We start from the raw sequence: 26,571 nt of genomic DNA on the forward strand, positions 1-26,571 counted from the left end.
CAGCCTTCCCTACCCAGCCCTCCATACAATTTCTGTACCCGATGTGGCCCTAAGGCCAAAAAGTTTGCCCACCCCTGTCCTAGAGGCATGGGCCTGAATGCACAAAGGGAGTTAGGCGTTGTGACACTCAGCGTTGTGACATAATGCTTAACTGTTAGACGCCTATGAAATCACTGCAATTCTCAAAGCCTGAGTTAGGCACCTAAGCTCCTAAAATGAATAGGGAGAAGTTGGCACCTTTGCCTGTGATTCACAAAAGCCAGTATGCTAGGCAGGCCTCAGCTAGCCAATGGGAGATGCCGATGACAGGGGTGTGTCCATCCCTGTCTCAGAGATAGGAACATAAGTCCCGGCTGCAGGGAAGCACCTATCTCTGTTAACGATTCTCAGCTGTGAACCCTGTCTTGGCATTAGGTGCCTATGCTCTTTTACCAAGAAGCTGAGGATGTGTGTGTTGGGGGGAAAGGAGCTCTCTCATAATTATTTGGCCCAGTGGTTAGGGTACTCACTTGGTATGTGGGAGACTCTTGGTTTAAGTTCCCCTTCTGCCTGAGGGGGAAAAGGGATCTTAACAGGGATCTGTCACCTCTTAGGTGAGTGATCTAACTGTTGGGCTCTGGGATATTCTGATGTGGGGCTTCTCAGTCTCTCCTGTTGAACTCTGGGTAAATAATGAATCATTGGAGCAGGGGGACTGGATCCTGGGTCTCCCACGTGAGTGCTCTAACCTCTGGGCTATCAGGTCACTGTTGTGCTAGTATGTTCTCTGTCTGTCTCAAAGAGTCATATGAGGGAGGTCCTAGTCCTCCCCGCCTCCTGGCTGTTTTGTAGGAATTTACCAGAGTGGGATGCCTATTGGATTGGGCCCTGCACATGACTTAGGCAGCTGAATGCCTGTCTTACCATTTGTGAATTGCTTTAGGGCTTAGGTGGGAGAAAGGCGCCCAGATGCCTAGAGGGAGGCAGCAGTGCGCATGCTCAGAAACAGAAATTTGGGTGTGTAGAGAAGTTTTACTGCAAAAACTTAGGTGCCGAGTGAGTTTAGGCACCTCCATGGTTCAGCAGGACTTCTGTGCATTGCAACGGTCCCAAAATTGGGAATTAGGCACCAAATTTCTTTTGTGCATTCAGGGCACAAGCCCTTGGGAACACAGGGAGAACACAGCCACTGCTCCACCCTAGGATGGCAAGTATGGTCCATTCCACTGGCCAGTGCAGAGACAGGGTCTCCCTACTCAACTTTGCCCACTTTGGAGAGTTGCCAAGAGTGGCAATAGCCCTGCAGAGTTCTGGTGCACAGGATAGTGCATGGACCAGAATGTGTTGTCCCTGTGTGGATGCAGAAAGGGAGTTAGGCTGCTTGCAATTTCACCTTGTGCAGGGCAGGGTACAATCTTACTGTCATACTGTAAAGGCAGGTCACTTTCGCAACCCTAACATCTTGCCAGTGTCCCCTTATATGATGCATTTTAAAAACTTGTACCTGCAAAAATTAAGCAGAGATTTTCATACAACATTACTGGGTTCAAATACGCAAGACAAGATTTTGCCCCAAACCTCCAGCTCTTCATCCAGTAGTAACTGTTGGATTCCCTTTAGCTACAGCTCTCTGCTAGAGCTTCTGTGGAAATACTGCCCCAGGTATGTCAATTGCAGAGCCAACATATATTGACATGCATTTAGGCCTCCATAGTAAGTACATTCAGCAATGCACCAATGGGCAATCAATCACATAGGTCAGATTATATTTTTCAGTGCTCTCCTTAAAGGTGAAATGCAAAACTATGATAAAAGCTGAGATAAACCCAGGAACATGTACTATGCCTCCACTAACTAGACTTTGTGTTGTGCGTGTGTGTGTTTTTGAGGGACAGTTGAACATTCAGCATTAAATTAAGCTTTAACAAGGTTTACAAAACATTTAGCTACTGTCAAAGTCTTCCAAGCTCTTCCAGAACTAGACTAGAAAGGCTCCAAAATGCTGTCTCACACACAACCACTGACTTTTCTGGGTTCTGTGCCAACGCAGAATAATCGAGGCAAACTCAGGAAAGCAGTGAACGTCTATGAGGGCTAATAAGAGCTTTCAGAATGGTAGATTAGAATGCATTTCTGGGCTGAGTGACCCCCACAGCCTGGTCAGTAAAGGCATTTAACACACTTATGGGGGTTATCTCCAGTTTGATTTTAGCTTTACAGCCTGCACTCAAATGCCGATGGCCCGATTCTAATCTCAGTAGTCCTCAAAACAGTGTGACTGCACTGACCTGAAGATAATTACTTTTGATTTATGCCGGTATAAGGAAGGTCAGAATTAGGCCCAGAGTTTCTCAAGTGAAAGGCAGGTACATGGCAGGAGAGCTGAAGTTCCAAAAGGGCTTGAAAAATGAAGGATTATTTGAAATCCAACATATGCTTCTATATCCTAGTCTTATTGTAACCTGCCCTACCCAAAATCCCAATAGAAAACATTTTGTCTCCCTTCGCTCTTGACCCCTTTCCCTAGCAGATGCTTGTGATATTGATCTGAGGCCAAATTCTGCCCTGGCTTGCCTTCTCTGCAAGCCCATTTATTTCCCTTGGCCTACTCAAGCCAGCCCCAGAAGTCTTCTATACAGCCCTCTCTGCACTGCTATTAGTTTATTCTGGCATGGGTTCATGATCTGGTTGAATCATACTCTTAACATGTTGTGAGGGAAGGAGGAAGGATGGGAGGCATACTTGGTTCCTAAAGGAGTAGTGTCGGACAGGGTCCTCAGCTGCCAGGGAGATGCTGCTGAGCAAGATGAAAAAGAGGATCAGGTTGGTGAAAATGTTATCATTAACGATTCGATGGCAGTGGAGACGAAACCTGCAAGAGAGAGGAAAGACACAACCTTATCCATCAGAACCAGCTGCAGAGAGAGCTAAGGGGTGGGACTCCTCCTCTTTTGCTGCTGGGTCTGTACCTGTAAGAGTGTTCTGCATAAGCCCCTCTGACCCAGGAGTGGGGGAAAAAGCTAGTCCAGGCAGTTGTACCTGATCCTGCAAGGTGCTGAGTGTCCTCAGCTCCCATTGAGCCATGCAGGGAGACATAGGACATGCTTAACACCTTGCAGGACTGGGCCCTTGGTGCTTCAATGAAAGAAAGAGAGGATGGCAGCCATTCTGTTTACATATGTTTGGGTCCCTATTCAGATTTAGTTGTGTTCTAAAATAAATGACCTTCTGTTGGTTCACCCTGAAATTACACCACTTGCCTCAATTAAAGGGAACTAAACAAGATAGAAACCCAGTTAAGAGGTTAGCTACTTCAGAGGATATTTTAGCTTCTTTTCCATACATGTTTTTCATTTACCACGGATCCCGAGATGGAACTGGAATTTCTCTGGAGAGGTGCTAGAGGAACTCCAGTCACTACCCTTGCCTCAGACAATAACAGGAAATCAGGCACAAGTTGGGGCTTCTAGGGGCATAATATCATGCCAGGCAGTGTCTTGTTGCTGAAGCTCAGCCTAATACAAAGCAATTCTTACCCTTAGCAGGAACCTAGCAGGCAAGAAATAAAACAGACTCCAGTCAAACGGAAAAGTGCCCTCCCCCAGTTTACTATGCACCTCCGTAGCTCCCTCTGTGCAGAGATCTCAGAGCCCTTTACAAAGAATGAGGACTAAAGCATCATTATCTTATTTCGGTCCCTTTTTTGTTTATAACACCCCCAACGCCTAGTAGATCAACTTTCCAGAGAGGGGCAGAGGTTACATTACTTGCCCAAGAAATCACAGTGAGTCAGCAGCAGAGCTAGAATTAGAATCCAAGAGTCCTGACTGCTGTTACCCCACTGCCTGCTATATACACACACACACCTTTATGACACAGCCTCATGTTGGGACTGTGCTCCTACACAATGCCCCGGTGGAAGTTCTGGGAGGCCTTGTGCATCAGGCAAGCATGCTTACTGATACACTGTTGGAAGGACACAGCATGCTTTCCCTTCTGTGACAGCCATGGTCTCCCACTCCCTTTGGAGAAGCTAGTGCCACCAATGGCACTAGCCTCATATGGTACTATATTCAGGAGAGCACAAGGACCCCCTGCACTGGGGCACAAGAGAGATGAGGTTTCTTGTGCCCTTTCCCCTTTGCACACCCATGCAGGGCTTGGCACAATCATGCCACATGTCTTTAGTTATGTGTGTCTGACATAACTAAGCACCCCCACCCAAAGAAAGCACCACACGTACTCCTTGGTGCCAGATGGACCTGGTTTTTGCACCGATGTTATTTGTGCATCAATATGGTACATCAGGAAACCCATCTGTTAATTAGACTCCAAAGTCCTAGCACTGTCCCAGGGTGTGAGGATGATATTTTTTAACATAAATGGAAGAATACTGATGGATGCAATTACTGACATTTCCAACCAAAGGGGAATAGGGCAGAGAAGAGAGGACTTGAGGGAACTGTTAATGATACAAGTAGCTTTTCCTCACTAATTCACCAACTCAACCCAGGAGGCCAAATCTTACTCTGACTGAAATCAGTGAGAATTTTGTCATTGACTTCAATGGGAGCCGGTCCCTAATGACTGGTAATCATTGGCATTTGATGGCTTTACAGCCATCTATATAAAATAGGTTTGTGGTATTAGGAGCCTAATCTGATCATCAACCTATTCTACACATGACTGGCCACCAAGCAGCTTTCAAATGGTAATGCCCTTCAGTGGCTGTTGATCACAAATTATCTGAACTGGTGACAAACAGATGTAAGGCTGTAGATGCTGTACCAATTCCTCAACCTTTCCGGACCCCCTATTTTATGTATTTTATTTCTAATGCCCAGGTTTCTTTTCAACTTTGGTGGAGGTCACCCCAGAGCCCCTGTGCTGGTCAGACTGGTACTGATCTTCTGTGGGCTAGAATGTGGCTCAGAGCACCACAGCCCTATGTAGTGGGCAGTGAGTACCCACACCTCCCCAGGACGGACACCAGAGAGATTGTGCTGGTGCTGAATGCTCCCCAACAGGCCAGCCCTGCTCTGTGGAGCCATGAGCACCCCTCCTCCGTCCACTTTTCAGTATCCTGTTCCCTGTGGGGCAGGAAGTGGGCTGAACTTAGACTGACCCAGCTGGAGAGCCGGGGTCAGAGGACTAAACGACAGGCGAAGAGTCTTCAGGGGGCACTGCTCCATCCCAGAGTAGGAACCTTCACACATAAGCTGGCCAACTAGGGTACTGAGATAGACTCTGTTGGTCAGACTGAGGACTGAGCCTGTGGAGGGCTGCAGAGATACAATCAACTGAGGGTACTGTGATGGGCCCTGTTGGACTGTCAAAGGACTGAGCCGGGAAGAGCTGCAGTACATTACTGAGTGCTTTGAGATAGGCCTGGTTGGAAGACCCACCCGATGAGCTCAGCGGCTGACAGGGGGTACTGTGAGTGGAGGAAATGGAGAAAAACTGCACACACTCAACTGGGGGTGGCAGGGAGGGGGACTCGTAAGAGGAGGGTGACACCCCTTTACACAAAGTATTCATGACCTGCCTCTCCTACAAACTTTCTAGGTGCCCTGAACTCCCCTTAGGCAGCGATACTGGCATAGAGCTCCCTAGAGCAGAGTTTTCCAGCTGGGATTCCAAGCAGGGGGTTCTGCAGGACTGACTGGGTCACTGAAGCCAGGAAGCTCTGCACAGCATGTTCTTGGGGGTCCAGTACAAACGGGTGATCTGACCTGCCTTTCATGGTTGGAATGCTGCAGCACAGCAACTTATCAAGTACCTGTTGGTAGGGCTGAAGATGAAAAAAGCACTGGCATCCGGCATGGGCACAGCCTTCTCTTTGAGGTGCAGTTCAGACATTGGGCGTGGCCGAGGGCCGACAGGCATTTCAGGCTCCTCCTCCTCTTCCTCTGCTGGAAGGAACAGTTGGGTTTTTTAATGCTATGGAGTAGCAGTAACTGGTTCACTTGAGTGCAGAGCACTTTATGTACCCAGAAGTTTCAGTTACTTCTCTGGGTTGAACTACAGCTAGAAACTTCTTCTCTTGCACTATATGAGCCCTGCACAGAGCCAACACCTTGCCTGAGGTTGTGTCAAGATGAGTGAGTGTGCCACTGAGAAAACACTAGGGATGGGCGCTTTGTCGAAAACCAGTCAGAAGTTCTCAGAACTGTTATTTTTTAGAATTCAAGAGAGAGAAGAATCGAAAGGCTGGAGACAAAGGTAAAACTCTTGAACCAAGTTCCTACGAAGCAAAGCTGCAGGCAGTGCACAGATCAGTGACTAACCCACAAGGAAGAAATGCAGAGATGAGGTCTTGGGGCCTTATGGGGAAGGTTTGAAAGAGAACTTTTACCCTTTGAGGATTTCAAGTCCTTGCTGAAGTCAGACGTTGCTTTGTGCATGGTGCAATAGCATTTCCCTTCATTTAGTTAGTAAGATGGGTAGAAATGCTGAAAGATGGGAGAGATTACTGGCTACACACAACAACATTCATCTTCCAGACAACGCCTATGAGGCACTTCTACTTTAATAAAATAGTTTCTTTGGCCCACACAAAATGAGATAAATTCTGGGTAGACTCTAGCACCACATCCTGCTTTCTTTCTCCTTCCCTTAGGGCCAGTCATTGTGCTTGGCTGGGCTTTCAACACATTAGAAAATGCAGATGAATCAGCTCATACCCTAATCTTGGTGCATAGCTACTGGGGACAGGAGAAAAGCAGCCGTTAGCAGGAATTCACCTCAGAGGGTTTTGGATAAATGTTTGCGTTCGGTACACAGAGCATGTACCTTTTTAAACAAGTTTATTTCTGTAACAGCTCATGTTTCTATTGTATTGTATCTTGTAATACACTGGAAGTTTATACTTTTCACATGCTTTATGGGTTTAAGAAACATTCTTTCATGTGTGCTTTTCTGTATAGGAAAGGAAAGTAAGTGGTGAGGTTAATGACTTTAATAATACTGTAATTGTAACACTTGGCACGTTTTTGTGCTTTTCATCTGAGGATTTCAAAGTTACTGACAAATATTAATGAACTTACTCTCACAAACTTCCTATGAGATAGATAAGTAGATGACCTTGTTTGAAAGATGGGGAAATTGAGGAAGAGGTTAAGCAACTTGCCCAAGATCTCACAGGATGTCTGAGAGTTGGGATTTGAATTTTTTCTGTAGCTGAACTACATTGGAAGATTTGCACCGTTTTACCTTGAAGAATCACTCATCATCATCATAATCTTTCTACTATATGTAAACTCATTGATTGTGTTGATCTGTTTTGGAGACTCAGCAGAGGAAGGGGGCAGAGTGGTGAGTTGCATAATAAGTGCTCTGAGGACCAGTGGTGATGAGGTTTGATGCTGGATTGTGTAGTAGATACTGTAAAAGGAAGTTTGTGGGAGTGAGGCAGGGGAAGCTGATGGAAGATTGAGTGGGGAGGTTTTAAGAATAAAGGTACAGCTAGTGGGGAAACACATGGAATGACCATTTCAAATAATTTTCAGGCACTGGGTGAGCATGAGTGATTTTAGAGGCTGGGATGATGGCATCTGTGAGAGGATCACTGGAATTAAGAGATTAAGCCACGGATTGATAGTTGGTAGAAACAGCTGATTGCAGATGAGAAAAGATAACATCTAGGAAAATTGGAGTACTGCAGTCTAGGCACAGCTAAAGTACATCCACATGCAGGCAGTGGGCAAAAAGAGGTCTGAGATCAGGTGTTGTCTCAGATGGATAGGATATGGACACATGGCCCCTCATGTAGCACAACAGGCTTGGTTAGCTAAGAGGACGAGGAGCCCATAATGTCCAGTGGTCACAAGGAAGCTGATAAATGGGAGGGAGAAATACAAGTGATTGGAATAATTACTTCCTAATAGGCAGGGGAAGCCCTGGACCAGAGTTTCTGAGAACCAATTGTCCTAGGCAGCTGCTGCATGGAGTGGCAGCACAAATGGGTTCTGTGGGGTCAGAGTTTCACACAACAGAATGAGAAAACCATATAGATTAGAATGTCATAGATTATTATATGCACTGTTGTTGTAGCTATGTTGGTCCCAGGATAACAGAGAAACAAAGTGGGTGAGGTAACATCTTATTGGACCAACTTCTGTTGGTGAAAGAGACAAGCTAGCTTGTCTCTTTCATAAACAGAAATTGGTACAATAAAAGATATCACCTCACCCACCTTGTCTCTCTAATAGATTATGATAGTAAATTTGGTCTAATAATAGATAACAGATTCCTAAAAATATACCTGAACATATGAAAAATTTCAAATCACCTGACCTTTCTGATTTGCTTTTTGATTTGAGGGACCCAAGAGAAGCAGCCAGGAAATTGCAGGGCTAATAGCTACCATTTTCACAAATCACTAAAATCAGGAGTGGTACCAAGGACTGAAGAAGAGCAAATGTAATCTTCAAAAAGGGTGAGAAGAACAATGCTGGGAACTACCATACAATTCACTTCACTTCAATAAAGGGTACAATACAACAGCAAATAACCATGCACCTGATCTGTTAGTATTTCCCTGATAACATCACCAGCAACAATTGGCAGCACGAGTTTTTGGAAAACTGATCATGTCAGGAAAATCTGTATTCTTCACTCATATTTAGGGCTAGCTTTGCTGGCATACCAAAGAGTGTGAGGGGAGAAGTGTTTTTACTTCACTTTTTTTGCCCCCCCAATCCTGGGGGCTGCTGTGACCACATCAGCCATTGACACAAATTTGAGGTATCTCAGAACTTGGATAATTATATTAATAAAAATAATTTGAATCAATATCATCGAACTGTTATTACTTGAGGAACTAGAGCCTCTCCTTCATGGATCAGTGGTAAGGAAAAGGGGATGGGATGTACCTGGAGCTTCTGTAGTAGGATATGGGTTCTTCTCTTCATTTTCATTGGGCTGATAATCATCCACATTGATCTGACAAAAACAGAGGAGACAGAGACAAAGCCCTGGTCAGACAGTGCCCTGACTTTTTGTTCCCTCAGAAATCTGAACTGCTCATAGCACATTGGGTGGTAAGAGACCTTGGTAGTAGGTGGGGACTCTCCATCAGCAGTGATCGATTTCAGCTCAATTTTCTCCTCCTTTGTCTCCTCCTCCATAGCTGGTTTCTCAATCTCCTGTTTCTTTTCAGGACTAGCGGTCCTAACAATTCAACAGGATAAAAAGCAAACATTTACAAAGGGGAAAAGGGGTTTCCCTTTCAGAAATTTAGTGTAGTGCAGTACAAAACATGACAATAATCAGCTGGCATCTCCATTCTGTATCCGGCATATATGCCAGCAGGCTCCTCCTTTCTATTGGCTGGAAAGGCAGCATCAATGACAGTATCTGCAGAGCTTCTTAGTGATGTATATGTGTGTGTGTGTATGTACATTTGACCACAGGCCTAGGGATTTGACCACAGGCCTTCTCTTCACTCACCCAACTCCCACCAATCACATATACTGTATGAATAGTTTTCAACCCCTAGGCTATGATCCTGAGTTATGCTGCCTGCAGATTTTCCTTAATATGGCTCCCAGCAGTCTGATGGTCTTTGCCGATTATACGTGCTCTGCTTGCTATGCCTGCTCTTAGGCAGGGCAAATAGAGCCCTGATCATAGGAATACTCTGCCAGCTGCAAAGGTGTCCTGCAGAATGATCAGCTTATCAGAGCAGCTCCCCTCTCCAGGCAACCAGGAAGAAGATAGGGGGACAGGGAGAAGTAACAGGCGGTGACAGAACATCAAGCTTCCCTGCTGCCAACAGCCAGGAGGAAAGGAGAAAGTCTGAGTGAAGTTTCACCCTTACCAGGAGTCCTTAGAAGCACCACAGGAACTGGGAGGAGGAATGGGGGATGTGGCATCACAGGTGAAAAAGTGGCTGAATGTTTGGTCTTGGGAAGTAATGGCTGAGACTGTCCCTAATAAATATCAACCATTGAGGGTGGGGTGGGGATCAGAAAATATTAGGGTAGCTCAAATGGGGTCACTGTGTTGTTATCACTTCCTACTTCTTCTCCTCCTCCAACACCATGTTTACTGCACAAGCCCCATCGCCCTGCATGCCTCCTCTCTGGTTACACTATCCCAGCCACAGGAGCTAGTGACCTGCTTTAAACTGTACGTCTCAGGGTATTAACGAGGCAGCCTCCTTCATTGAGCATCAGCTACACAATGCTCCCAGCCCAGGTAGTTCAAGGAACAGCGAGCTCAGGGTCCCCCTAATAGCTGGATTTCCCCACACAGCCATGCAGCACGGTAACGCTAAAGCCTTCCTTTTGCTCCCTCATTTCAACCACTTAAGTTTTGAAAATGATAGCTATAAATGGGTTTACCTAGCTAGTTTTTTCCTTTCTTTTTCCTCTTCCTCTTCTTTCTGAGCAGATGTCAAACTCTCTGCATCGGCAAGATTGTCCACAGCGATGGCCAAAAATACATTCAGCAGGATATCTGTTTGTGTATTTCCGTAAAGAAAACGGGCTTGGAAAACTGTAGACCAGGACAGCGAGAACCCTGATCACCTGAAATGCCAGTCTGCTCCAATGAGCAAGCTGCAATCAGATCTCACACAAATGGTTAGGCCACACACACACATATACATACCCCTTCCCCTACCCTCCCAAGGCTAACACAATACACTGTGTTTTCAAAACATTCAAACCTGCCTTCCTGAAGTTAGGCATCTAAATCCATATGTAAGCATCTAATTCAAAGTGTGGCCTGTTTTTCAAAAGAGCTGAGCAACCCCAAGTCCCACTGAAGATAATGGAAACTGCACACAGGTTCAACCTTTGAAAAAGCAGGCCACTTTTCTTTAAGAGCCTAAATACGTATTCAAGATCCTCGTAACATTAGGCACCTGCCTGTGAAAATTTTGGCCTATGTACTTGAAGTGAACAACCTCATTAAAGGTCTCCCCACAGACTTGATTGGCCATAATTGACATTACAGATAGCATTGTCATTAGCAGTGTATCTCTAAGGGGACCAAAGTGAAATTCATTATAGCTGAGTGCTGAGGGAATCATTTGGCAGCTCTGTCAAGTCCCAACGTAAGCCCATGCATGTAAGGTATTCAGTACAAAGCAATCACGCTCAAATACCTTGAGGGGCCTGGATGGACAAGCTAGGAAATGTGGAGCTGGAGTTGTAGCTCCATCCTTTCCCTTGTGTCTAGGTCAATCACTGTTCAGAGACCCCCTATACCACAAAGTTGAATTTGAGCTTCTCTTATGAATTCCTTGGTGTGGGTTCTTATTATAGCATAATCCTATTTAAGTAAATTCCAGTTAAAGGCTTGTATTGTAAATATACAGAACCCTCCTCCTGGACTCTCACTGTGCTGTGGGGTCAAGGGCCCAAAATGCAGCCTTCCAAAGCCAGCTGGCTTGCAAAGCTGGCTGATGTTTTCCTTTTCACTGTTTACAGTGGGACCTGAATTGCAACCTTTTCTAAGATGACAGACTGCCTCCCTCGACCTTCAGATAAATGGGATTGCATTATCTCACTTTGAAGAGAGGGCAGCACAGGGCAACAGAGATGTCAGACACCAGGGTCTGAGAGATCTAAATTATGAAGAAAGGTCAAAGGAGTTGGGCTGAGTCTACAAGGTGATCACGTAGAAGAATCAGCAGGAAAAATGTATCATCTCTGGGGAGGGGATCATCCATTAGGGGAACACAAACTAAACCAGAAGGAACTAGTAGCAGACAGGGATTTGGGACAGATCTACAGTCGTGTACTTCATGCAAACTCAATGGAAAGGACAGCTGTGTTTCATATACACAGGGCCCTCTGTGCAATGTGCTGAATAACTCCTGGAGTGTACACAGTGCCTTTAATCCCCCCTGAAGTCAATGGGTACTGAGGGTGCTCAGCACCAGCTCAGACCCATAGATAACAGGGTATACATTTTTTATATCTGTTATACAAGTAGACTGTAATAAATGAAAGGATCTCTCTATCAAATTGATGTATAAATGAGTTAATGTAGGATCTCACATAAAATGTAATCTGTAAAACATGCTACTTTTATAGCATTTGTATACCGTATACTATAAACTATATATATATTTGTTCTACATGGAGTGTATAAAAATAATAATGGAATAAATTAAAGCAAAAAATACACTGCAAATTCAGTAAGGAGGTACATAGATTAGTTTCTGGACAAGGTAGGGACTAAGGTCCGGTGAACAAAAGGATGACGGAATTAAACCAAAATGATATTTGGCATAGTGGCTCGGCCTTATCCTCCTCTGACAACTGTTATATTTTAAAGTCTTAGTATCAGTTAAAATTCATTAGATGGCATTGATTTTTAGCTGTCAGAAGCCAAAATGCAGACCCAGGTAAACCATAAAGGTGACACTCATGAAATTCATATTCCCCTGACACAATAAGGTAGTAAAACTTGGTTTTAAATGCAGCCCTGCGTGGAGAAAAGGTCGCATCAAAGGATACAGTTTCCGCAGATGAAGAGGATGATGAAGTAAATACAGACCAACATTCCTGGAAAAGAGGGGCCGCCATAAGCCATGATCCCATCATACATCACCGAATTCCAGTCCTCCCCAGTCAGGATCTAAATGACACATTCCCGCCAATAAGGGACACAGTGTTAGACCACACAGCAAACCCGAAAACCCCATGATAACAAAGAAACCCCACCCTCTCCTAGAGAAACTCCCTGGGGTACTCGGACTGGTGGATGTATCCAACAAAAAGGAGCTGAGAGGGCCTGTGCTCTGAATGTCCAGATGTCTCCATGAGGGCTGACCGCTAAAGCCAGGCAGATATCCAAGCCAGCTCTGTTCAGGTTTCGTGGCCATTTCCATCTGATGCCATGGTGTGGCTGTCTGCATCACACAGACTGCTGAACTGAGTGCGGGAACAGAACGCTCAGCACAGGAATGCAGCACAGCGGAGTAAGTCACCGCTATGTATACCTCTGTATAGCAGGTGATTTTCACTTCCCCTCACCATGGACACAAGCTAGCTGTATATCTGCTCTTATATGAACACTTGCAAAGCTGTACTCAGAATACAGATACTAGATTCCCATTCTGGTTTTCTTGAATCTCTTCCTCTCAGACCCAGCAGTACTTCACTAGGGCAGAGAACTAATGCAGGGCTACCCAGCAATTTGCTAGCCTTTGTCAGGGCAGTGCCTATCCTCTGGCCCCACCAAGTTAGGCACACGAAGCTTGTCCTCTGCTATAGCCTGGGAATTCAGCTCAGCTCCTAACCTTGGCCACCGTCTCAGCAGCTGCAGAACTTGCTGTCATTGATCACCTTCTGCAGCAGACTAATTTAATTTCCAGTCTCACTGAATACCAGTCTGCACAGGAATGAGCCAGGACCATCTTACCCCAACAGGGGACACACACGAGCAGACTGTCAATTCCTTGCTGGAACTGTTGTGACCCGTACCTGAAACACAGTGAGGAGGGACTGGGGGAAGTTATCGAACGTGCTCCTCCTGGTTTGCATCTCATCAAAGTTAAACTTGCCCCCAAAGAGCTGCATTCCCAGGAGCGAGAAGATGATGATGAAGAGGAAGAGAAGCAGCAAAAGGGAAGCGATGGAGCGGACTGAGTTCAGCAGTGAAGCCACTAGGTTACTCAAGGAGTTCCAATACCTAAGGGAGCCAAAGAGAGGCAGTTAAGATTCCTTTCCCAGGGCAGGTGCTCACGGACTGCATCAGATATTGTTTCAGGCTGCCTACTGCATATAAACAAGCATTTCCAAACACCCTGTTAAGCAGTGAATCATCCATGTGCTTCCCTGAGATAATGAGACCTGCTGCAGTAAATGAGTAATTTTACTACCACACGTGTACATACACAATTCCCCCCCGCCCCCTGCCACACACACAGACAGAAGATTACTGCAGTGCTCTCAGACTAAGGCGCTGCAAATCTCTCATCAATATACAGTGATTAGTTCTTGCTGCTTCAGTGAGTTACATTCTAACCAACCTCATTACAACACTCACAGCTGGTACAGCAGCCAGAATACCTGACTCCAGAGAGTGGCTCTGTAATAATGGACAAGAACAGATGGGGAAACTATTTGGATGCAAATACAGACTTGTCCAAAATCTGGTGTATGCATGTGTGTGCGCATATGCTCAATCTTGGATGGAGGCCGCTGAGCTTTCTGGTGTTTGGAAGACTGGGGTAGATACTCAGGGCCGTCTCCTCCTCTCACACCGGTTTTCAATGGTGTAACTCCATTGCCCTCAGTGGAGATACTTCGGACATGCATCGGTGTGATATCATATTCAGGCCCTCAGCAATCCCTTTCCTTTTCGCTTCTGCAAACTACACTGTTCTTTATGCATGAAACTCATTACATTGCCTCAATACATCTTTAAAATGCTCCTAACTAGTTCCAGCTTGACATTTTCTAGTATCAGCCTGGTACCTTGGTGCCAGTTGGATCCCGATGTTAAAAATCAACAGGACATTTTTTAAAGGTTTTGAGACTGGCATACATTTCATGGACATTACTAAGATGAAGCCCACTTACTGCAGTTACTGACAGAAGAATAAACTGTTTGTGACAGTCTATGTTCCAAACCCTTTTATATAATGATATACAATGTTGACTGCAGCTATTAAAACAACTAGTGTTAAATCGATAGGATTGGTAACTCTCCTCCCCAACTGTATTCATATATCAGTGATGGGGTCAGAGTGAGAATGTTGCAAAGTGCCGTCTCATTGTGTGCCCATTCAGGAGAGCATCCCAACTGCCTGGGGTCTCACAGTGCTCCAAAGGGAACAGGGAGAAGACAGGCTGTGGCTGTACTTTGCATTCCCTCTGCACCAAACTACAGAACGGCACCGGTGTGAAAACAGGCTGCATTATGGGACACAGAGTGTCAGCTCTGAAGCAGCTTCCATGCTGCCCTCTTGGCTGCTGGACACCTCCCACTCCACTTCAAGCTCTGCGGTGGCCCCTTTTCCAATACCAGTGTCACCCCCACAGCACCAGTTATGGGTCTGACAGCAGAGCTGACCTGAAACCTGTTATCCTTTAATCACTCCCTCTAATCACACACACAGTTGGGTCTCAACAAGTTGCACATCCTCCATAGCGTCCAGTCATGATCTGTCAATTTGCCTTCCATCTGCAGATCCTTCATCCCTTGTTACTCTACTAATAAGTGACTCCCCCTCTGCATCTTTTCACCCAGAAGTTCAACACTGGCCAATACTGTCCATTCCACAGAAGCTACTGTGGACTCAAGTCTCGTTCTGAATTTCCAGTCGTATCTTCTACATAGGGATAGATGGAAGGGGAGCAGGCATTAGCAGCTCTATATCTCCTGTCTTATGATGAGGGAGTCCATTCCTTCTGCATATGCATGTGGCATCAGAAGAGCATTAATTCCCATGTGAGTGGCCTAGAACATTCTCTGAGCATGACTCTTTAGATTTTTAGGTCACTGTGCATCCCTTGGATGAGCTTTCATTTGAGCTTCTCTAACTGTAGGAGGGCACAGCAGAACAGTTCTGTGTTGTTGGAATGCTAATTCTAACCACACACAAACAGAGAAATATTACATTCATTAGCCCCTCCCCTCAGCTTTAAAGCATTAAAAAAAGGTTTGAACCACACAAATGCCAACAATCTGTACTCAGATGCCTACCATCTTGGTTGATGGTCCAGGGCACTCGGCTAGGAATTGACAGTCCTGGGTTCAATTGGCTGCTCTACTGCAGACTTTCAGTGTAACCTTGGGCAAGCTACTTAGTGTCTCTGCCTCAGTTCCTTTTCTGTAAAATGGGCATAACAGCACTTCCCTACCTCAGAGGGGCATTATGGGATAAATACAATAAAGACTCTGAGGCAACCAAGATATTATGGTAGCAGGGGGCAGGGGGCATGTAAGTACCTTAGGTAGACTGGGACGTAAGAACATATTAATCTCTGGTTTAACCCCATTGAATCCAACTGGAGTCATATGGTGAAAACCTCACGCACCTCTGAATTACACCTAAAAGGCACTAACAGGGAGGTTCTTCCAGTATCCAGCTATCACTTGTTTCACATAAACATTCCAAGAGAGCAGGTGATATTTTCTATTTCTACATTAGTCAAGGAAGAAGGTGAGCTAACAGTTGTTTTTAATCTCTAAACTCTATACTTTAGTAAATTTCACATATGATCACTAACCGTGAAACTGACACCTATGTAGAGGGCCAGCACAAAGCCTGTACACCACTCAAGTCCCATTAACCACTTATCATAGGGTTTAAGTGGCATTTAAATGGTGCACAGACCTTGTGTTGGCCCTCTGCATAGGAATGACTTTCACCCCAAATGAACACGGTGCCTTCCCTATCATTACATCAAACAGAACGGAATCAGATGCCATTAACCAAGTGTTCTAAGAAAACAAGGCAAAAGGAGCTGCTTTCCCTTTTTCATGGTAGAGGGAAAGCTTGGTGGCCAGGTCTGGAGGGGGATGTGGATCTTTCCTCTGAAGTTTAGCAACCAGCTCATCTCAAGGAGGCCAGGCTGTTTTAAAGTTTAACTGAAATTCGAAAGATGGGCAATGCAAACCTGAAGTAGTAAGGTAAATCTACTGAAGCTGTGGGCTCAACATCACCAAACTTCCTCAGTGGATGCGCAATTAACAGCTCTTCCCATCTCTGTTCACACTTACAGCTCACATACTTTTACGCTTTGGGAAGAAGAGCAAATTAAATAAAAAGAGGCCAAAGTCACCCCTAGTGTAACTCCATTAACTTCAGTGGAGTTACACCAGAGATTAAGCAGTTCCAGAGTATCTCCCTGCACATCAAACTCCTCCAGTTCGGATAATTTTAGCTAAGGCACAACTCCTTTAGTTCTCAATACAGCAAAGCCCCCAATGCATGTGTAACTTAAAGCATGTGAATAGTCTCATTGACTGGCTTAAAATTACACAGGTGCTTAAATGCATTGCTGGACCCGGGCCCAACTGCTTAGCCATTTATCTGGTCAACATTTCTTTATAATTCTTATAGCTGTGTCAGCACTCCAGATTCATTTTCTTATGGGACATTAAAACTCCAAAGTAATTAACTGAGATGATAGTGATGTCTTACCTGCACTCCTGTGAGGATTTAATCCCAAGTATGACATCAGCACAAAACTAAACCAGCCATTCAGAAAACAGGTTTGCATAGTGAGGGTTTGTCTTGACCAGGAGCAGGGCTCAAGTTTAAATCAGACTTAGCTATTGTGTGCCAGCTAAACCTGACCTAAACTCAACCTTTTCCCTCATGTACATCCAGAGTAACCCCTTATAGCTTGACTTTTGCTGGTTCAGGAACAAACCCAAACCATGAGGATCAAAGCCATCCTTGGAGTAACTCAACTAGCTCAGTGGAGTCACCCAGGAACAAATTTGGCCTGGAGTGTTCAAACATATTGCAATGGATTTTGTAAAAGGGCCCTCATCCCCCATTTTCTCTTCTTCTATCATCATACAGCAAAAAAAAAAAAAACAAAAAAAAAAACAAACAAAAAACAAAAAAACCTATTCCTGTGACATCACAATCATTTTCATGGCAATGTCATACATACAGATATTTGAATTCCTTTCAGCAACAAGCAGCAGAAACTGAGCTGTAAAGGTGAAAACCATTGTTGCTCTCACTATCAGGACTAAGAAATTAATTGTGACAGTTTGTACTTCTATAGCATCTCCCACTTGAGGATCTCAAAGCAGTTTATAGATATTAATGAACTAAGCCTCGCAAAACCCCTGTGAGGTAGGCCAGTACTGTTATTATGCCCGGTTTTCAACTGGAGGAATTAAGGCACAGAGAAGTGGCTTGCCCAAGACCACACACAGAATCCACTGAAGAGCTTGGACTAAAATCAGGAGTCCGGATTCCCAGTATTGTGCTCTAAAAGTCCTAAGATTCTTCTTCCCTGTCTTTATACACCTTCCACTATGGCTTTTGTGATACCTGCAGTCTCAAAGATACTGTTCTTAAAATGGTGGTAATGATGGTGGGCTGTTTACATAGTGTTTCCAACATTGTTCACCCAACACAGACACCTCCTTGGAGGTATAAGAACCCCCACTGACTTAACAGAAAAACAACCATGGACATCCAGTGGCAGGACTTAGCTTTAAAATATGAATCTAAGTTTATAGTTAGGAATAAATGGATTACTTTTCAGTTTATATAAAGGAATAAATATAGGGTTTTTTTAAGCCGTCTAGATTAGCTCATGAAGAGACAGTCATTTGACTTCTCTCAGCACAGGAAGATATTCTGCACAACACTGTAAAAATTAGAGAGGACAAAACAAATAGATTATACTGCTGCTTCTTAATTTATTTCATGAAATAATTCTGATGATTATTTATAATCTTCCAAGTAATGTTTGCTCTTGAAATTCTAACAGTGGTTCCCAAAACTATGGGATATTCATTCATCTGTGTTTTTATTTGCTCTATGATATTATGGAGTAGTAGTCATGCTTTTCATATATGTACACATTTTTGATGCACTGAGAGTTTGTCTACACTTGATACTTATCATGGAAAATTCACATAAATATATGAAGATTAATTTGTCTAAGATATATCTTTGCCGTCATATTTTCCATGATTTGTGCCTCCTTTTATCTTCTTGATTATCACTATTTCTATGTCCCATATGTCTGCATGTCAGTCAGAAATATATATTTGACATAAAGCATTACACTGTCATCTTTTCTGCTCTTCTGCCCTTTCTGGGATGGTATCTTACTTTATTATCATTCCATGCATGTGGCTTATTCCACCAGTGTCTATAATGGTAATGACACTAAATCATCACTGTGTTTAGAGCTGAGTGAAGAATGCGAAAACTGGCAGCTGTACTAGAAAGAACACTCACAAGAAGCAGGGTCTTGGCATATTTCAATCCAGGAAGTTTTTGGAAAGTGTAGGGGATAATTTTCTGGTGCAAGTGCTGGAGGAACCAACTATGGGCAGAGCTCTTCTTGACCTGCTGCTCACAAACCAAGAAGAATTAGTAGGGGAAGCAAAAGTGGGTGGGAACCTGGGAGGCAGTGACCATGAGATGGTCGAGTTTAGGATCCTGACACAAGGTAGAAAGGAGAGCAGCAGAATACGGACCCTGGACTTCAGAAAAGTGCACTTTGACTCCCTCAGGGAACTGATGGGCAGGATCCCCTGGGAGAATAACATGAAGGGGAAAGGAGTCCAGGAGAGCTGGCTGTATTTTAAAGAATCCTTATTGAGGTTGCAGGAACAAACCATCCCGATGTGTAGAAAGAATAGTAAACATGGCAGGTGACCAGCTTGGCTTAACAGTGAAATCCTTGTTGATCTTAAACACAAAAAAGAAGCTTACAAGAAGTGGAAGATTGGACAAATGACCAGGGAGGAGTATAAAAATATTGTTCAGGCATGCAGGAGTGAAATCAGGAAGGCCAAATCACACTTGGAGTTGCAGCTAGCAAGAGATGTTAAGAATAACAAGAAGGGTTTCTTCAGGTATGTTAGCAACAAGAAGAAAGCCAAGGAAAGTGTGAGCCCCTTACTGAATGAGGGAGGCAACCTAGTGACAGAGGGTGTGGAAAAAGCTAATGTACTCAATGCTTTTTTTGCATCTGTCTTCACGAACAAGGTCAGCTCCCAGACTGCTGCACTGGGCAGCACAGCATGGGGAGGAGGTGACCAGCCCTCTGTGGAGAAAGAAGTGGTTAGGGACTATTTAGAAAAGCTGGACGAGCACAAGACCATGGGACCAGATGTGCTGCATCTGAGGGTGATAAAGGAGTTGGTGGATGTGATTGCAGAGCCATTGGCCATTATCTCTGAAAACTCGTGGCGATCGGGGGAGGTCCCGGAAGACTGGAAAAAGGCTAATGTAGTGCCCATCTTTAAAAAAGGGAAGAAGCAGGATCTGGGGAACTACAGGCCAGTCAGCCTCACCTCAGTCCCTTGAAAAATCATGGAGCAGGTCCTCAAGGAATCAATTCTGAAGCACTTAGAGGAGAGGAAAGTGATCAGGAACAGTCAGAATGGATTCACCCAGGGCAAGTCATGCCTGACTACACTGACTGCCTTCTATGACGAGATAACTGGCTCTGTGGATGAGGGGAAAGCAGTGGATGTGTTATTCCTTGACTTTAGCAAAGCTTTTGATATGGTCTCCCACAGTATTCTTGCCAGCAAGTTAAAGAAGTATGGGCTGGATGAATGGACTATAAGGTGGATAGAAAGCTGGCTAGATCGTCGGGCTCAACAGGTAGAGATCAATGGCTCCATGTCTAGTTGGCAGCCAGTATTAAGCGGAGTGCCCCACGGGTTGGTCCTGGCACTGGTTTTGTTCAATATCTTCATTAATTATCTGGAGGATGGTGTGGATTGCACCCTCAGCAAGTTTGCAGATGACACTAAACTGGGAGGAGTGGTAGATACGCTGGAGGGTAGGGATAGGATACAGAGGGACCTAGACAAATTAGAGGATTGGGCCAAAAGAAACCTGATGAGGTTAAACAAAGACAAGTGCAGAGTCCTGCACTTAGGACGGAAGAATCCCATGTACTGCTACGGGTGGGGGACCAACTGGCTAAGCTGCAGTTCGACAGAAAAGGACCTGGGGATTACAGTGGACGAGAAGCTGGATATGAGTCAACAGTGTGCCCTTGTTGCCAAGAAGGCTAACAACACATTGGGCTGCATTAATAGGAGCACTGCCAGCAGATCAAGGGAATTGATCATTCCCCTCTATTCAACACTGGTGAGGCCACATCTAGAGTATGGAGTCCAGTTTTGGGCTCCCCACTACAGAAAGGCTGTGAACAAATTGGAAAGAGTCCAGCGGAGGGCAACAAAAATGATTAGGGGGCTGGAGCACATGACTTATGAGGAGAGCTACAGGGATTATTTAGTCTGCAGAAGAGAAGAATGAGGTGGGATTTGACAGCTGCTTTCAACTACCTGAAAGGGGGTTCCCAAGAGGATGGATCTAGACTGTTCTCAGTGGTAGCAGATGACAGAACAAGGAGTAATGGTGTCAAGTTGCGGTGTGGGAGGTTTAGGTTAGATATTAGGAAAAAACTTTTTCACTAGGAGAGTGGTGAAGGATTGGAATGGGTTTCCCAGGGAGGTGGTGGAATCTCCATTCTTAGAGGTTTTCAAGGTCAGGGTTGACAAAGCCCTGGCTGGGATGATTTAGTTGGGGATTGGTCCTGCTTTGAGCAGGGGGTTAAACTAGATGACCTCCTGAGGTCCCTTCCAACCCTGATATTCTATGATTCAGTGTTTCTTTCTAATTTCCAGATGTAAGGGTCTCAGTTCCCTTAAACACTCTCTGGATTTCTAGGCAAAAGGTTCCACATCTATGCCCCTTTTCACAGAGAATTCTCCTAGCAGGATTGTAAACTGTTCTCTCTCTCTCTCTCTGCAGGAGCGGAGAAGAGTCCTGAACAAACAACTCTTCCTCTTCATCATGTGTTACTTCTTTTTCCGTAAAACCTACTGGTAGGATGGCCTTCCTGCATCCTATTAACTTAGGCCTGGGACAGACACCTTCCTTAGAAACTCGGCCCAGAGCTCGATGAGCCATATCTAATTAAATTTTAACACCCTTTGCCTTTAGTCCCAGGGATCCAGAAAGAAGACAAACTGCAGATCTGGGCTCTTCATTCCTCCCAGGAGGCTGAATCTAATAGTTTATTTTTGCTAATTCCTATTCCCTGTATCTTCAGCTGACTTCTAAATAGGCCACCTTCCTTTCGAATAGTCACAGCCTTGCCTTGGCCAATGTCTAAACTGTCTCTTTGGCTGTAAATCTCTTTTCAGCCCTTGACATCTGACCTTGAAAGCCATCCACCCTTGGCAGAAAGCTGAACCATAGAAACTTCATAGGTGTTTTTCATTTTTTGGATTCTATAATGGCAGTTAAATTCAGGGTAAAACCTTATACTAATCTGGCATCCAAGTCAGTTGTTTTTGTCTGCAGCACAGCTCTGCCATCTTGAACGCCTTCCAGATCTGGTCTTGCTTTTCCTGTGCTCTGTGTTTTTATCTCAGTTTTCACAGAGCTCTCCTTCTGGAAGTTTAAAATGATTGTAGGGCCATTTTCATACCCGAGTCTGCAGGAAAACCCATGGCTTCACCCCCACAACTGAAGCTTTTACAAAGTGCTAACTGGAAGCCCATATGGGTGAGCCCCAGACCCCTTTCTCCATCAAGTGACCACTTACATGAATTTGTATGGAGATACTAAATCGGGATGAGTCAGAAGCTGACATTTCCTGTGACTTCACCTCAAGCTGGCTAAATCAGGTTTGTGTTTTGCAGTACTGATTACAGGAGGGAACAGAATCACTGACTAGGAGGCACTGTGCCTCTGTGGAGAGGGAGAGAGAGAAAGAAGGGAATGAAAAAAAAAAAGAGCTTGAAGAAGGTCTCTTTGCTGCTGCCAGTGTGGGGCTCCCCTCCTCTGAGGGAGGAACTGGAATGGGAGGAGGAAGTGGGCAGAGTCCTCTCTATGTTGCTGCTAGGGCTGACACCATGCTTCTCCCCATAGGGACTTGTGGGGGAGGAAGCCGCCAGGGTCCGCTCCCTCGTCTGCCCATTGTTGTGGCTGCTGGGGTTGGCAATGGGTTTCTCGATCAAGTTTTTTCCCATTTAACGCAGCCTTTCAGGCCTCCTTGAGTCACCATAAAGCAGCAAAAAAAAAGGGAACGTGCCAATTTCTTTTTGATTTGACAGGGACCCTTAAAAGACCAAGCTTGGTGGATAACATCTTCCCATATTTTAATATATTAACCAGCTTAGTTTAAAGTGCTTCCAACCAGACTTGCTAATCACCCAGAAGGATGGTTTCCCATTTCTTCAAGTGATGCACCCATAGGTGCTGACTTTTTGGTTCCTGGGGGATGCTTGACCCCTGCTCTTCCCTGGGTCCCGCCCCTTTTCCACCCCTTCCCCCAACCCCACCCTGCCTCTTCCCGCCCCCATTCCACCTCCTCCCCCCAGTGCCTCCTGCACACCGTGGAACAGCTGACCGCATCAGGTGGGAGGTGCTGGGAGGCAGGGGGAGGCGCGGATTGGCAGAGCCGTCTGTGAGTGGGAGGTGCTGGGGGTGGTGAGGGGGAGGCATTGACTGGGGGGGGGGGGTGGGCTGCTGGAGGGTGCTCAGCACCCACCATTTTTTCCCCATAGGTGCTTCCAGCCCCGGAGCACCCACGAAGTCAGGGCCTATGGACACGCCTCCAATCTTTACAGCTCCCCAATCTGTACAGAAAGGGGACCAATTCTCAGTGATCCCCTCACTCTGACTTCTCCCATTTTTTCCCTATGAAAGAGCTGATGTCCCAATCCCAAGGACATCCTTACTCTGGCATAAGGCACATAGGCATCCTAAATCCCCTACCAACTGGCCAATCTCAAACTGCTCCACTTTGGTTATGGAGTTTCTGCTCAGCTGTTTCTTGCTCCCTTCCCTTCTCCCATCCCCCCAGAAAGGTGCCTTTAGTTCTCAGCTGCCCTGCAGAAACCACTGTACTGCCAAAGGTACACACCACAGATGAATGAGCAGAAACTGGGATGCTCTTTGGAGGAAGAAGAAGAAGTAGGTAGGATAGTGGAAGGAATGAAGCTGCAAGGAGATCAGTGATTTGGATACATGTGTGTGTGGAGCAGATATCAAGTACCATATTTGTCCATGATGCTAGTGCTCCTAGGCCTGTCCCTGCCTCATCCCCAAAGTTGGCCTCCATGGAAAACAGAAGTACCTTGTGATTTTAAATATTCTCAGGAGGCGGACGCATCTCAACACCGAGATGCCCAGCGGTGACATGATCTTGGTCTCCACCAGGATGGTCTCCAGGATTCCTCCACAAACAATAAAGCAGTCAAAGCGGTTGAAGAGAGATACAAAGTAGGCCTGGAGACCTAAGCTGTACATCTTCAGCAGCATCTCTGCCGTGAAAAGAGCTAGCAGCACCTTATTGGCAGTGTCTCATGAAAAAACGGATAAAGAATAATTATTATAATTTCACCCAAAACCACCACCACCACCACCAAAAATCCCACCAACTACTACCAGCAAACAGCGAGGTCAGAGTGAAAAGAGAGAGGACTCGGCTCAGCATGCAGCCAAGGAAGTGGGCCTATGTGCTGACAATCCATACATGAAAATGTTTTGCATAGAAGCCCTGGTTTCAATCACAACACTTCCCACACGCATGTATTATACAGCTGTATAACCTCCTTGACAGGAACTGTGCTTTCCAATGCACAACCTCCTGTCACACTTGTCATCTTCCGATGTACAGGTTACAACTATTGGCTGCCGTGTTATCTGCTGTTGTTTAATTCAGCCTTTCAGCTGCTCTCATTTCCACTGAGGATTCAGCTGTTTATTTCTTAGACTAAGGGGAACTTCATAAATCATTCCTTCCTCCTCATCTCCTTTGTAACCAGAATGTATCATAAATGCCATTCGAGTGACAAACTGGGGAACTCACAACCCCGAGAATCTACTCTTAAACTGGCAGCCCAAGTGCTGCACACACAGACAGAAGTAAGCTCCAGCTATGTGACCTCAACTGGATCTAAAGGAACACTCTAGCTGATAGACAGCTGGGTACTAACAGCGTTCTCTGAGGCCTCTCATAATGCAATCATGTATTTGAGATACTGTCTAACATCCTCTGCAAATAGAGGATTGTATTTGTATTTGCTTGTAGTTCAAGGCTGGGATTTCAAATACTGGGTCATCAGACCTCTAACTCTTTCTTTCTCTTTCTCCTTCCCTGTAAGTTTGTTTATCCCTTAACGGTTACAAGGACAGCAAGCAAAACCACCTGCCTCATCTTACCTTGGACCTCTGTGAGCCAGTCTGGCTGGTTGTAATGTTCAGAGGCAATGGTAAGGGTGTTGAGAAACACAAGGAAGATCACCAGCCAGTAGAAAATATTGGACTTGACAGCGGCTCGGCACTTCCTCCTGCAGAACCTGTTCCACCGGCGCCAGTAGCGGCTTGAAACGGGAGAAAGAAAAAAGGGATGAAAAAATGGGGATGTGTAAGCCATTGCAAATCCCTCAGTTAAGACCTCCAGCTTTCATTCAGGTGAATTATGGAGTCTGAAGTGATGACAGTGAAAGGCTTTTAAATCCATGCTGGGAGAGAGTCTCCACTACTGCTCAGGGTGACCACAACCATCTGAACAAAACACGGTTCTAAACAAAGTACTAAGATTCTCGGGTGGACGAGCCCTTTGAGCCAGTATGACTTGGTGAGAGGAGACATGTGCTGACCAGAAAGAAAAGGCCTCTAGAGATTTCTTGTTTTCCACAGAAATAGTAAGCTTTTCTTTATTGAATAACTGTGGGCCTGGTCATGGGTCAGATTCAGTGCCCACTGAAGTCAACTGAAAGTCTTTCGTTGCCTACAATGGGCCTGGAATCGAGGCCCCCAGAGAGGTGCCGTCTGCCTGTGAATCTCAGCAAAGAATGGGAATTTCAAGTGCTCAGCACCTATCAGTATGAGGCCCAACAAGACAGCCAGCTCTGTACTGAAAACAATGTCACAAAAGTCTATTTTCTTTGAGATCCCTGGGGGACCTCAAGATCTTCCCCTGTGCCTGTTGATAAGGATGCCATTTGCTAATAAACAGTACCCCTTTAAATTATGCCTTCCATGAACATAGCCCCTCATGAGTGTCACACTGATTTCTGAGGGTAATTACTAACCACAGAAGGTATTTAAAGCTAATTATACACCTCCTACTCTTCAGAATTTAACTTGCTTAGCAACCAGTTTCCAGGCAACTCTTGGCACTGTATAATACATCTAATAGTTTTTATTATATATGTATTACATGACAAAGTGGAATGGGAACTTTCCTTGGCTAGACCTGTCTCTCTCATTCCCTGTCCAGTGGTAAGCAGTGACCTCGGGCGAGGACGGAGTTCAGCACCAAGACACACTAAAGCCAGATGCAAATACTCCACCACTGCTTAAGAATCTTACAGCAAAATTTTATCAGGAACGCAACTGTAAATCTTTGTTAGCTAGGTAAAATACTAAGAATTTTTCTACGAAACACAAGTAGTTTGTGTGCGCTCAAGTGGAAGCGAATCTAGAAGTGTTATTTTTGAAAAGTGAGAAAATTATTGTAGTGCTTGGGTAATAGAGATACTCTGACATCATCAGGAATAAGTGCATGAGGATCACATAGCATTAATGCTGTGGTCTTGTTTTCCAGCCTTCATCTAGTCCAAAATGTGTAAGCATGTGCATGTATGAGTGTGCATGTGCATGCATTTGTGCTATACGTGCACCTATATGTATATAGGAATACTTATGCTTTCCTGTGTTTGTACATGTGTCAGCATGCATGTACTGTACGTGTGCATTCACACGTGCATGTATGTATGTGCATGGGTTAATATGACAATTCTACATTATTATTCACATCTCATGTATGAGGAAGAAAACAGCATTTCCTGTCCCAATTATGGAGGAAGCCAAAGCATTTCTTATAGCATTCTAGTGTTAGAAGTCTTGCTGGACTTAGAATTCAAAGCCATGAAGAC

The 26,571-nt window shown here is 45.0% G+C and overlaps 1 protein-coding gene across 2 annotated transcripts in view; it reads right to left on the reverse strand.

Moving 5' to 3' along the window:
* The window catches only part of CACNA1C (calcium voltage-gated channel subunit alpha1 C), a 708,026-nt gene that overhangs the window by 122,348 nt on the left and 559,107 nt on the right, over nucleotides 1-26,571 (reverse strand). For both annotated transcript variants that reach the window (XM_043540183.1, XM_043540181.1), the window contains 9 exons: nucleotides 24,851-25,011; nucleotides 23,763-23,988; nucleotides 13,422-13,629; nucleotides 12,453-12,573; nucleotides 10,326-10,440; nucleotides 9,030-9,150; nucleotides 8,853-8,922; nucleotides 5,759-5,891; nucleotides 2,722-2,851 (listed from right to left, as the gene is read on the reverse strand). In XM_043540183.1, the coding sequence (XP_043396118.1) occupies nucleotides 2,722-2,851; nucleotides 5,759-5,891; nucleotides 8,853-8,922; nucleotides 9,030-9,150; nucleotides 10,326-10,440; nucleotides 12,453-12,573; nucleotides 13,422-13,629; nucleotides 23,763-23,988; nucleotides 24,851-25,011 (1,285 nt within the window). The remainder of the gene's footprint in view (nucleotides 1-2,721; nucleotides 2,852-5,758; nucleotides 5,892-8,852; nucleotides 8,923-9,029; nucleotides 9,151-10,325; nucleotides 10,441-12,452; nucleotides 12,574-13,421; nucleotides 13,630-23,762; nucleotides 23,989-24,850; nucleotides 25,012-26,571) is intronic.

The sequence above is a fragment of the Chelonia mydas genome, chromosome 1, assembly GCF_015237465.2.
Source record: "Chelonia mydas isolate rCheMyd1 chromosome 1, rCheMyd1.pri.v2, whole genome shotgun sequence".
NCBI lineage: Eukaryota > Metazoa > Chordata > Testudines > Cheloniidae > Chelonia > Chelonia mydas.